This window comes from Hemitrygon akajei, unplaced genomic scaffold (assembly GCF_048418815.1).
Source record: "Hemitrygon akajei unplaced genomic scaffold, sHemAka1.3 Scf000118, whole genome shotgun sequence".
NCBI lineage: Eukaryota > Metazoa > Chordata > Chondrichthyes > Myliobatiformes > Dasyatidae > Hemitrygon > Hemitrygon akajei.
Genome location: NW_027332004.1, coordinates 1488990 through 1501866, shown reverse-complemented (window position 1 = coordinate 1501866; position 12877 = coordinate 1488990). Strand labels below are relative to the sequence as shown.

At 46.9% G+C, this 12877-nt stretch overlaps 1 protein-coding gene across 1 annotated transcript; it reads left to right on the top strand.

The window, feature by feature from the left end:
* The first annotated feature begins 976 nt into the window (after positions 1–976).
* On the top strand, positions 977–7635 carry LOC140723534 (uncharacterized). The gene is made up of 2 exons (XM_073038102.1): positions 977–1041; positions 3698–7635. The coding sequence occupies exon 2, from the start codon at positions 4110–4112 to the stop codon at positions 5523–5525; it is 1416 nt and encodes a 471-aa protein (XP_072894203.1). The 5' UTR covers positions 977–1041; positions 3698–4109; the 3' UTR covers positions 5526–7635.
* The last annotated feature ends 5242 nt before the right edge of the window (positions 7636–12877 follow it).

Here is a 12877-nt window from a genome sequence, read left to right as displayed (position 1 = left end):
TAAGCTCCATGTACCTATCTGAGAGTCTCTTAAAAGACTCTATTGTATCCGCCTCTACCACAGTCGCTGGCAGTGCGTTCCACACACACACCACTCTTTGCTTAAAAACCTTAACTCGGACGCCTCCCCTGTACCTACTCTCAAGCAGCTTAAACCTATTCCCCCTCGTGTTAGCCGTTTCTGCCCTGGGAAAAAGCCTCTGGCTATCCACACGACCAATGCCTCTCATCATCTTATACACCTGCATGAATTCCCTGCATGATTTTCTCCAGGCTGAATAAGACGATGAGCTCACTGTGGTTGTAACGTTCTTCAGGGCTCCGGACGAAGTTGGTTAAACTCCTTCTTCCCCGCTCTTTTCAACGTGTTGGGTCATTTTCACCAATTTTAAAGGACTGTGCCTCAGACAGCTGGGTTATTGCAATTGTTACGTACCAGCAGCAAAAGGTCACTAATGGAGTCTGGTTTCGATGTTAAAACCACTATCTTTATCTGTATCTACTCCAAATATAAAAGATTAAACGAAATAAACTGAAGTTAACAGTGTTGTGCGTATATATAGCTCCCAAACTATCAAGCTTGAAAAACAATGCTTAAAGTCGTAAGATGGTAAAGTGGAAAAGTTCAGTAATCCACGGAATAAGTGAGTGAGAGGAGAGGTTTGTAAATCCACTCGAAAATGTAGCATTTTGAGTGTGTGCGTCTCTGTATTCCCAGCAACTGCAAAATCTCCTGTGTTTTATATCTGCATTTTACTTTGGCATTGGATACACGTTGATATTGAGTATATTGTTTATGGGCGCTTTCTGCGTTAAAACAGCTGCAGATTTTTCTATACACACACGAAAAAAATGAGGTATAAATATTGAACCAGAGCCTGCAGAAATATTTAATGGCACCGTGATTACCCATAAGGCGGTGCGTTTGAAATTTCGCTGGCGCTGAAGCACCGAACAGATGCGCGGGCGTCAGGGCCGATGACGTCACGTGGTATCACGCATGCACACGGTACACAGAAGGCCTTGGAAATACCGTCTGCGGGTAAGATCGATTCTCTGTGTTTTTATCTTAAACACCGACTGAGGGACGATTCCTATGAAATCCGGACACCGTGACCCGCAATCCCGGGACACTCCTGCTCTCTCCCCTCTCTCTCAGCCCCACGATCCGTACATGGGTCCCGGGGAGCTTCCGGCCGATGAGGGAATGGGAACCGATAGATCTCTCAGACAGAGCTGAGCTCCAGCTATCTAAATGCAAGTATTAGGAGAAAGGGAACAAAATCTTTTATATCACCAGTTGAGAAAATCACCTTTGTTCTATCTCCAATCACAAACAAGAGAACATCTGCAGATGCTGGAAATCCAAGCAACACAAATTGCTGGATGAACTCAGCTTTTGTACAGTTTTCCATAGATGCTGTCTGGTCTGCTGAGTTCCTCCAGAATTTTGTGTGTGTTCTTGCTCTGGACTTTCCTACCGGTGAGGACATGTTTTGTCCCATTCTCTCTGGGTACATAATGATATCAAACACCTTTGCCCTGGGCAACAAGTAGCTTCCAGTTCACAAATGTGCCAGACTCCAGTGAGACAGACTACTGCCCTTCCCTTCATATACATTGGCATTGCCATCACTGAGTTCACCACCGTCAGTCATTGGGGGAGACTTCAGGGGAAATATTTATGTACAATACAGAAACTGGTGTTACCTGTGTGCATTCTGGTGATGCTAAAGTCGCTGGAGAATTTGCAAGTGGGAAGAAATGGAGTGCTATTTGGAAATCTGACTTTTTAAAGCATAATTTAGCAAGCAAATCACATATGGACAATGTGCAAAAGCTTTGGTGAGAAAATCCTTCATTACCCGTTCCAGGCCTGCTACATAGTTTGTTTGAGAGTGCAGATGAACTGGATCAAACCCAGAGGAGATCAAAGTTCCTATTGACAGTGATTTGCTAGCTGTGAAAATGAATACCTCTCTATATAAAATTCACTGTGCACATCTTGTCACTGGGTAAAAAAAATGCACAGTACAAGATTTATCTGCACATCAGTTATTACAAATTAGAGGGGATATTGGAGGGAAGGAGGGGAGACCTCCAGTGACCCTGATGCCCTCACCTACAAGATGTACATCCAGCTGCAGCTTGTAATCCTGCACTTTAAGGAGTTGGATCTTGATATGGTGAATTGCAGATCATCCAGCAGTTGGAGGGGGTGATAGATGTGACATGAAGAGAGGTGAGTTACACCCAAGGTGCAGGACACAGGAAACTGTGTGAGAGTCAGGCAGGTGAATGAGGTTAAATAGCCATCGCAGAGTACTTTGTTGCTATCCCGCACATCAGCAGGTGGACCACTTTAGACACTGTTGGGGGCAATTACCTGACAGACGAAAGTCAAAGGGGTGATAGGAGATTTGTTAGTTAGGGGAACAGACCAAGAGGCAACTAATATCCTAGTGATAAGGCTTGGTAGAGGTAGTGTGGGGGGGGGGGGGTGGGGGTTGATGTGGTTTTAATAAGTTGTAGGGGGAATGGGAGCTAGATTGACAGAACAGATAGTGGAGAGGGTGAATTGAATTGACTTTATTACAAATATCCTTCATATAGATGAGGAGTAGAAATATTTATGTTACTGTCTAAATGTGCAATGTGTAATTTAAATTAACTTATGATATTTAGTTTGTATATAGGACAGTCAAGAAAACAGAAATCAATTAATCAGTCTGATGGCCTGGTGGAAGATGATGTCCTGGAGCCTGTTGCTCCTTTTGCTGTGGTACCGTTTCCTGAATGGTAGCAGCAGGAACAGTTTGTGGTTGTAGTGAATTTGGTCCCCGATATCCTTTGGGCCCTTTTTATACAAATCCATACCCCTACCATCCAGGCTCCCATCCAAACTTCTCTTAAATGGTAAAACCGAGCTCATATTCACCACTTGTGCTGGCATCTCATTCCACACTCTCACAACCATTTCAGTAAAGAGCTTTTCCAAATGTTCCCATTAAATTTTCACCTTCCCCACCTACGCATGACCTCTGATTGTCATCCCACCCAACGTCGGTGGAAAAAGCTGCTTACATTTATTTCCCCAATCTTCTCCCTCATCATCTTGTATACTTCCAACAAATCCTCAAAGCAATGTGTAATTTCCTTGTTTATGTTTAGAGCCTTTTTTATGTGCATAAGATGATGAGGGGCATTGATCGTGTGCACAGCCAGAGGTTTGTTTTCCCAGGGCTGAAATGTCTAACACGAGGGAGCAGAGTTTTATGGTGCTTGGAAATAGATACCGAGGAGATGTCAGGGGTAAGATTTTTACACAGAGAGTGGTGGGTGTGTGGAATGCACTGCTGGCTTTTTCGGTGAGAGTGTTTCAGTTACTATGGGGCCAGGAAACAATGCTGCTCAGTGGTAACAGGGAATAATACCAATGGAGAGAGTCAAACTGAGCCAGGTCACAGATTGGAGATGGCAGAAATGCTCCTTTCTTATAGAGACAGGAAGAACATCAGAGAGTTTGATGGTCATTCCAGATACCAGCACTGTGCCCAGTTAGATGATGATTTCTCTCTCCAACTTGTGTTGAACTTCACTGTAACTGTGTGATGTCAGTTCACAGCTTGACAACTCAAGTGATATCATCTGAAATTTTGTCCTGCACCCACTGATGGATTTTGTAAATCTTTTTACAGGTTACAAATCACAAGGAATTTCTCTACGGAAATCTAAAATACTACACACCAGTTTTGCTGTCTCTGTCCAGATATTTAAGAAGTGGAGCAAGCGATTCACTTGATCAGCATTCCTGCTCAGACTGTGGAGAGGGATTCACTCTATCATCTGATCGACTGGCACGCCTGTCATTTTAAACGGGTAGGGGGTGCCCATTCATCTGCTCAGACAGTGGGAATGGATTCAGATGGCCATTTCAACTGAAGGGACATCAATAAGTTCACACTGGGGCAAGGCCATCCACCTGTTCTGTGTGTGAGAAGGGATTCAGTTGGTCTTCCCACCTGTGGACATACCAGTCAGTTCACTCTGGGGCAGAGGCTGGTCATTTGCTGAATTTGTAGGGAAGGTTTCACTCGGTCATCTGACCAAATGGTTCACCAGCAAGTCCACACTAAGGAGTGGCTGTTCACTTGTTTGGACTGTGGGAAGGGATTCACTATGTCATCTAAACTGAAGCTACATCAGAGAGTTCACACTGGCGAGAGACCGTTTACCTGCTCATACTGTGGAAAAGGATTCACTTGCTCATACCAACTGAAAGTACATCAAAGAATTCACACTGGAGAGAGGCCGTTCACTTGCTCAGACTGTGGGAAGGGATTCACTCGTTCATCTGAACTGAAGGTACATCAGCGAGTTCACACTGGGGAGAGGCCGTTCACCTGCTCAGACTGTGGGAAGGGATTCACTTGCTCATCTAAACTGAAGGTACATCAGCGAGCTCACACTGGAGAGAGGCTGTTCACCTGCTCAGATTGTGGGAAGGGATTCACTCAGTCAGCCCACCTACAAGCACACAGGTCAGTTCACACTGGAGAGAGGCCGTTTACCTGCTCATACTGTGGGGAGGGATTCACTTTGTCATCGCAGCTACTGAGACATCAGTCAGTTCACACTGGGGAGTGGCCATTCACCTGCTCAGTGTGTGGGAAGGGATTCACTCAGTCATCCACCCTAATGGCTCACCAGCGAGTTCACACTGGGGAGCGGCCGTTCACCTGCTCAGACTGTGGGAAGGGATTCACTCTGTCATCTAAACTGAAGGTACATCAGAGAATACACACTGGAGAGAGGCCATTCATCTGTTCCGTCTGTGGGAAGGGATTCACTTGTTCACCTGACCTGAAGGTACATCAGAGAGTTCACACTGGGGAACGGCCGTTCAGATGCTCAGACTGTGGGAAGGGATTCACTCGGTCATCTCACCTAATGGTTCATCAGCGAGCTCACACAGGGGAGCGGCCATTCACATGCTCAGACTGTGGGAAAGGATTCACTCAGTCATCCCACCTATTGGCACACCAGCGAGTTCACACAGGGGAGCGGCCATTCACCTGCTCAGACTGTGGGAAAAGATTTACTCAGTCATCTCAAGTGAAGGTACATCAGAGAGTTCACACTGGGGAACGACCGTTCACCTGCTTAGATTGTGGTAAGGGATTCACTCGGTCATCTAAACTGAAGGTACATCAGCGAATTCACACTGGAGAGAGGCCATTCACCTGCTCAGACTGTGGGAAAAGATTTACTCAGTCATCTCAAGTGAAGGTACATCAGAGAGTTCACACTGGGGAACGACCGTTCACCTGCTTAGATTGTGGGAAGGGATTCACTTTGTCATCTAAACTGAAGGTACATCAGCGAGTTCACACCGGGGAGAGGCCATTCACCTGCTCAGACTGTGGGAAGGGATTCACTCAGTCATACCACCTGCAAGCACACTGGTCAGTTCACACTGGGGAGAGGCCGTTCACAGACTCAAGCCTGAATTATACCTCTGCGTAGACGCTACAGTGGCCTACACCGTTGTGTGCATTTTTACTTGTGAGTTTGTGTGTCTGCGTTGCTCTGGCAAAACGCTAGTTGGTGTTGGGGTTCTATGCCACTGTGTTGAATTGACTCGTGGAGTTGGGAACGATGGCGACTGCTGAGTTAATCTTGTTGGAGTTGAAGCTAATTGATGTTGAACAAGAGTTACTTTTATTGAAATTACTGCAACGCAGAAAAGAGAGAAGCTTTTCTATTTCTTTGTGCAGTCCGCGACGTCCAAACCGATGTTTGTGGAAATTTCTTTACATGAATTTCATGCCATTTGCAAGTCTTTATAGTATACCAATGGAGAGTCGTACAAATGTAGATATTTTCTGACTTCCTAACGTAACCTCTCCTCGATTTGGTCCATCTTCCAACTTCGAAGCAACAGGAAGTACCTCGGAGGAAATGTGCTGCTACCAAGCAGACCGATCACAGTTCTCACAGTCTGTGACGCACAGTTACATTTTCGTAAGGTGTTCTTTAGGCTACGGCGTACGGTATGGCCTAGGGTGCCACATCAGATACGCAGCTATGCGGACCGTACGGTGAAGCATAATTCAGGCTTCAGTGTGTGGGAAGGGATTCACTTGGACATCTCAACTGCTGAGACACCAGTGAGTTCACACTGGGGAGAGGCCGATCTGATGCTCAGACTTTGGGAAGAGATTCTCTCTGTGAAATCAACCTAATGTGCATGACTGAGTTCACACTGGGGAGAGACCGTTCACCTGCTGTGTATTTCGGAAGCGATTCACTCAGTAATCTAACCCTATGCAACTCTTGCTTCGGCTAGCAGCTAAATATAGGGGGTGATAACCCCCCAGCCCGGCCAAACTTAAGAAATCTTGTTTGGGTGGATGCTGTGTGATGTGTCCCCTGTTACAAATCAGTATCCTGAAATAACAACCAGTACACAATATGTGATTAAATGACTGAGATGTATAATTCTTACTTTGACTATATGGTTAGTGAAGTAATCAAAAAGAAAGAAAAAGGGCCCACTCTCTCTTCTTCTCATCTCTCCCCAGCAAAAGGCCATGAAAATCTCTCTTCCAGACTCACAAGGAAGAACATTTCTGTCATTGGATAGTCCCACACTCCAAAACCCTGTTATCTCTAGTCTTACCCTAAACATTGCTGCTGCAGAGAAGCCATTACCTCAGCAGTGAAACATTGCAGAGAGTCCACTGCATCAGCAGTGAAACCTTACAGCGCGTTACACTTGTGACACACTACCGGGTTCACACTGGGGAGAGAGTTTCAATAAACTGCGTGCTGGATATTTGTCCATCACTGTTGCTGAATGCAATTTTGAGAGTGACTGTCGGTGCTGAACTCTGCAATTATTGCTGCTGCTCACCACACCCAGTTCTGCACCCTGGTCACTGGGCATGGGAGGAGTTTCTTCTGCTGCACATTCAACTTTAATGGGACTGGAGTTTAATATTCTGGATCTGTGACAAATAAATCAGTTCCATTTTAATCACTGTCTCTGGTACTTAGTGAATTTATAACACACCTAGTGTACAGTAGAGAGTCAACTCAGGCCGGCTGGACCTGATTCTGTTCCACAACAGATCTTTCAAATCCTCCCCTGTTCTTCACCTCTCACTCTCCCTGTGGTGATGGGTTCCAAATTGTCATCACTCTGGGTGAAGAGGTTTCCCTTGAATTTCCTGCAGACTGAAGAAGTCGAGCTGACTGCAGTTCTGTCTGAGATGTTCTGCGCCCCCTCAAATCTCAGGCTGAGGAAGAATGACATTGGGAGTGAACGTCCTTATTCAGGCTCATTTGTCACCATCTCGTCTGCTCAGATCGTTGGGATGTCTCCCATGGAGGGTCATACTCATTCCACTCGTTCTTGTTTTCTTCCAGAGTGGTGAATCATTTTTCTGAGCTGGCCTCTCATGTACGTGTTATGGTCTGTATTTCTTATCACAATTGCATATACACACATGGAGTGATGAATCCTGTTCATTTTGGATGAAAATGTATATGAGGGGTGATTGATATATTCGTGGCCTCAGGTGGAAGGAGTCAATTTTGGAAAACCCAGCACATTTATTTTTCAACGTGGTCCCGTCCTACATTTGCACACTTAGCCCAACAGTGGCATGCAAAAGTCTGGGCACCCCTGGTCAAAATTTCTGTTACTGTGAATAGCTCAGCGAGTAAAAGGTGACCTGATTTCCAAAAGGCATAAAGTCAAAGATGACACATTTCTTTAATATTTTAAGCAAGATTACATTTTAATTTCCATCTTTTACAGTTTCAAAATAACAACAAAGGAAAAGGGCCCGAAGCAAAAGTTTGAGCGCCCTGCATGGTCGGTATTTAGTAACAACCCATTTGGCAAGAAACACAGCTTGTAAATGCTTTCTGTAGCCAGCCAAGAGTCTTACAATTCTTGTTTGGGTAAATGTCTGGGTTCAGTCATAAACAGCAAAGTACTGATGTGGAAATTACAAATTAGAATATTATTAGAGTCAAAGAGATCAGCAGCAATGTAACAGGCCCTTCGGCCCTTCCAGTCAATGCCGACCTGTTTTTATTGTTACTGCCTAGTTCCAGCTACCTGCACCAGAGCCTCCACACACCTCCCATCCATGTCCTCACCCAAATTCCTCTTTAGTGTCTAAATCAAACCCACATCCCCCACTTCCACTGGCAGCTCATTCCACACTCATTCTGGCAGCTCATTCTTCACACAGTGAAGAATCCCCCTTCAGATTCCCCTAAAATAATTCACTTTCACCCTGAATGTATGCCCAATGTCAGGGTGACAGGGAGGACAGTAAAGGGAGGGGGTGGTCGAGTGCGCAGAGGGAAACAGAACGGAGAGTTTATACTTAATATCTTTTAAAAAAACTAATTGTTTGAACTTGCTGCAAACCTACTCTCCATATCCTGTACATTATTAACCAAATTATTGATCTAGATGACAAGTAGCAATGGTTGATGTTCAAAGAATTCAACAAACAGTGCAAATGCAAATATATTTAAATATCAATGAATATTGAGAGCAATGGGGTGTAACCCTGGGGAACCTCACTAGGCCCGGGCCTCGAATCCAATAAACAGCCTCCCACCATCACTCTCTGCTTCCTACCATCAAGACAACTGTGCATCCAGTGAGCCAGCTCTCCCTGGATCCCGTGTGATCTGACTTTCCACAGCAACTTACCATGCTGAACCTTATCAAAGGCCCCAATGATGCCCATATTGCCCCGGATCCTGGGACAGAGGTGTCACCAATCAGAGGGCATAGATTTAAGCAGAGGATGAAGAGGTTTAGAGGGATCTGAGGAAGAGATTTCTCACTCAGAGGGTAGCTGAAATCTGGAACACACTGCCCGAGGTGGTGGTGGAGGCAGGTCCCTTCACAACATTTCCGATGTGGATGAGCATTGAAACTGCCGAGATACAGTCAGCTATGAACCAAGTGCTGATAATTGGGACCAGTGTAGACAGTGAGTGGATGGTCAGAACAGATATGGCTGGCTAAAAGACTGTTTCCGTGCTGTGTGATCCACCACTCCGGACATGATAAATTAACGATGGTGGCACCGCAAGGAATTGATTTCAAAACTCCACACCCCTCTCCAACCTGAAGTAAACCAGACTGCACCCCTTTGTCACCACTGTGAGATTCTGTTTCTGTCAAGGTAACATACAAATTGATCACTTTTGCTAAACAACTGGCAATTGATGAAGTTTCTGTGTCTTCTTCCATTAATGATGCTGCCTTACAGCAAAACTAACCCTCTCACTGTATCAGAATCAGTGATTAAATCAGACCCTGAACACCGTGCTTTCATCCCTGCACGTTATAACTGGAACCATCTCACTGAGGGTCTGATAGAGACATGGGATCACATCTCCCCTGCTTCTGACATTTCAAATACCCTCAGAATGGTTTTCTCATTCAGTCTGAAGGTTATGGTACTTTCAGCTCGTCGTCAGACCTGACAAACCATGTCCTCCCACAGCTAGTTCCACCTGTTGGTGTGTCCTCTTTCCTCCACCTCCAGGGAAGCTGCATCTCCACACAAACTCCTCACTTGAGACGACTGTCTGTACCCGTGGCACATGAAATCACATCACTGTCACTCTCCTGATCCCGTGTCTGACCTGCTCACCTCCGGGTATCCTCCCTCAACAAGCCTCTTCCTCAGTCACCATCTGTGAGATTATATAAAAACACAATTACTATAAAACGATCTATCAGACAGCTCCTGTACCCCTCCATCCCGGACGATGGTTTGCTGATTAAAACTCTCTCTCCTCAGCCCCTTCCCTATTCCCTTTCCCTTTGCAAACTCCAGCTATGCCAGCTGATCCGAATCCACTGTGAGGACATTTATATCTCACAGGAGGATGTAGAAACCCATGTTGTTCTCTGATACAGAGGTCACTGACACCCCACCGCCATCCCAATCTGCATCAACAGCCCATGACGGTGACAGCTCTTCCAGACACTGGGGCTTTGAAACAAACACAATGTTAACAGCAAGATTAGACAGTAATTCATTTGAAGAGAGAATTGCTGCTTCCTGAAAGGACACTGGAGCGTCCGATACAACGGAGCAGATCCTGCTCTGTTTACAATTGTATTCGACCCGGGTCACGGAACGTCCGATCATCCCACTTTCTCACAACAGCAACTCCTCCCCCCCCCCCCCCGAATACGTTTCCCCAAAACGTCACTCCTCTCACCCGACACCCACAGTCCACCCATAACCTCTACCCACACACACACAAACAGATCCACTTCACCCTTATGATTACATTATTAATGCTTTTTGAGATAGTGATTTAGATGCATATCATATTTCTTACTGAGTTAAGTATTGTATGTAATTAGTTTTGCTACAACGAGTGTATGGGACATTGGAAAAAAGTTGAATTTCCCCATGGGGATGAATAAAGTATCTATCTATCTATCTATCTATCTAAACCCCTCCCAGCCTGGGAACCACAACTAACTGATCCCACAGCCCGGGCTCGGGCGCAAAGCTAAAACCGGGGCTGCGGGACCGGAGAGCCCGGAGCCTCCAGCCGTCCGGCAGAGCTCGTTCCCGGCACTTTTCATAGAAACATAGAAACCCTACAGCACGATACAGGCCCTTCGGCCCACAAAGTTGTGCTTCCACGGCAGCCGGCCCCTGATTTCCACAAACCCGAGATCAGACCCTTCTTCACGGACGCCTGAATAGAAGAACCGCCGGAGACAGCTCCAGTCGGCACTGCGCCTGCGTTTAGCAGGAAGTTCTGGGCTGCACCAGCCGTGGCCGGAGGTCCCTACAGAGGCACACTGGCCGGAGGCGGGAGGGACAACGGAGAGGTAAATAACAAACACGACACAGTCTGCAGATGCTGGAAATTCAGAGCAACACAAACAAAATGCTGGTGGGACTCAGCAGGCCGGGCAGCATCTATCAGAGAGAAAAATCAAACTCCTACCCCCGCATAAAAAAGAACGTCATCCCAATCATCAACCCCCAAACCCACCCCTCCCGCAGAAAAGGGAATAATATCATCGATTCCCCCCCCAAAAAAAAACCCTACCCCGCATAACTGCGGAGGAGTCGGTGTCACCAGTGTAGAGGCGGCCGCATCGGGAGCAGCGGACACAACGGGCGACCCCGGAAGATTCACAGGTGAAGTGTCGCCTCACCTGGAAGGATGTTTGGACAACGAAGAGAGTTCGACCGTCCGGCCCTTTCACTGTGACACCCCGAACTCCACATCAAATCCGTCCAAACGAATCTGGGCGAACTTTAATGACCAATAAATATAATTCCTCTCAGCGATCAGCTGTCTGAGTGATTCCCTGACTCTGAGAGGAAGGGGTGTCTATGGTCCACACTGTCAGGGTGTTGAGTTTACCAGGAGACAAAGACTGCAGGGACGAGAGGTTTTCTGTTGACTAATACACTGTGTGTGGACCCCGCTGGCAATTCTGGTGTTGTGACCCGACTCGAGACAAACACCACGCTGCCCACTTCACCAACAACACGGCACAGCCGGACACGTAACAGGAGACTTTACATCCCACAACACTGGATTCAGTGATGAAACCCGTGATTAATGAACACGCTCAAGACAAAGGAGATGATAGTGGATTTCAGGAGACATCCCCCCGCTATGTCTCCCCTCACAGTCCTCAGCAGCCCTGTGTCCACCGTGCAGAACTTCAGGTTCCTGGGAACCACCATCTCTCAGGATCTGAAGTGGGAGCAGTACATCAGCTCCATCCTGAAGAAGGCCCAGCAGCGGATGTATTTCCTGCGGCTCTTGAGGAAATACGGTCTGCCTCAGGAATTGCTGCTGCAATTCTACACTGCAGTCATTGAGTCTGTCCTGTGCACCTCCATCATTGTGTGGTTTGGAGCCGCCACCAAGCAGGATAGAACCAGACTACAGCGCACAGTGAGGACTGCCGAGCGCATCATTGGAGCCTCCCAGCCCTCTATTGTGGATCTGTACTCTTCCAGGTTGAAGAAGAGGGCGGGGAACATCATAAAGGACTCCTCCCATCCTGCGCACGGACTGTTTGATCTGCTTCCGTCTGGTAGGCGTTTCAGATCCCTCCAGACTAAGACTAATAGGCACTGGAGAAGTTTTTTCCCTACTGCGGTCACTTTGCTGAACAGTTAACTGCCGGTTAACAGTCAGCTAACTATTACTTGGATTGCACTAACTGTATGTATAATTTATATTTTCATTTATATTTATCATTATTATTGTTATGAGCAGAGAGACAACATCTGCCGGAAGTAAATTCCTTGTATGTGCATAGGTACTTGGCGATTAAAGTCTGATTCTGATTGTGATTCTGATGTTGTTGTCCCACTGCAAAGTCCATTAAGGTGCTTTTAAATGCCAGCGCTCTCCCACAGGTGACGTCACACAGCTCCTCCCTCCCACGATCCTAACATCACACATGGGCTCCCGACACCGGGATCTGCCCTCACGTGCGCGGTGTCTTACGTCACCCACGCGCTGCTGTGCTCGAGCTTTATCGGTTGAACGGCTGGGCTGATAATCACGTGATCAGCCCCTCCCTCACCACTGTCAACAGAGGATTCGGGAGCTGCGCTATTCCCATTGGTGCGAAGCGATGTCAATCACAGGTTACAACCAGTCGCGGAGGCGGACAAACCGAGTGGGCGTTACCCCGCTGAGTCCGTCTCCCGCTCGAGCGCCGACCGCCTCCTCAGGGCGGAGAAAACCTCAAAGTAAATGTCCGCTTTCTGATTTATTTCCATTTCCCTCCGAGGGAAGTTGGGGCGTTTGTGAAGCGTCCCCTGCGGCCGGAG

Coding starts and splice junctions, on each gene's coding strand:
- LOC140723534 (XM_073038102.1), top strand. CDS start 4,110: ATGGTTCACCAGCAAGTCCACACTAAGGAGTGGCTGTTCACTTGTTTG.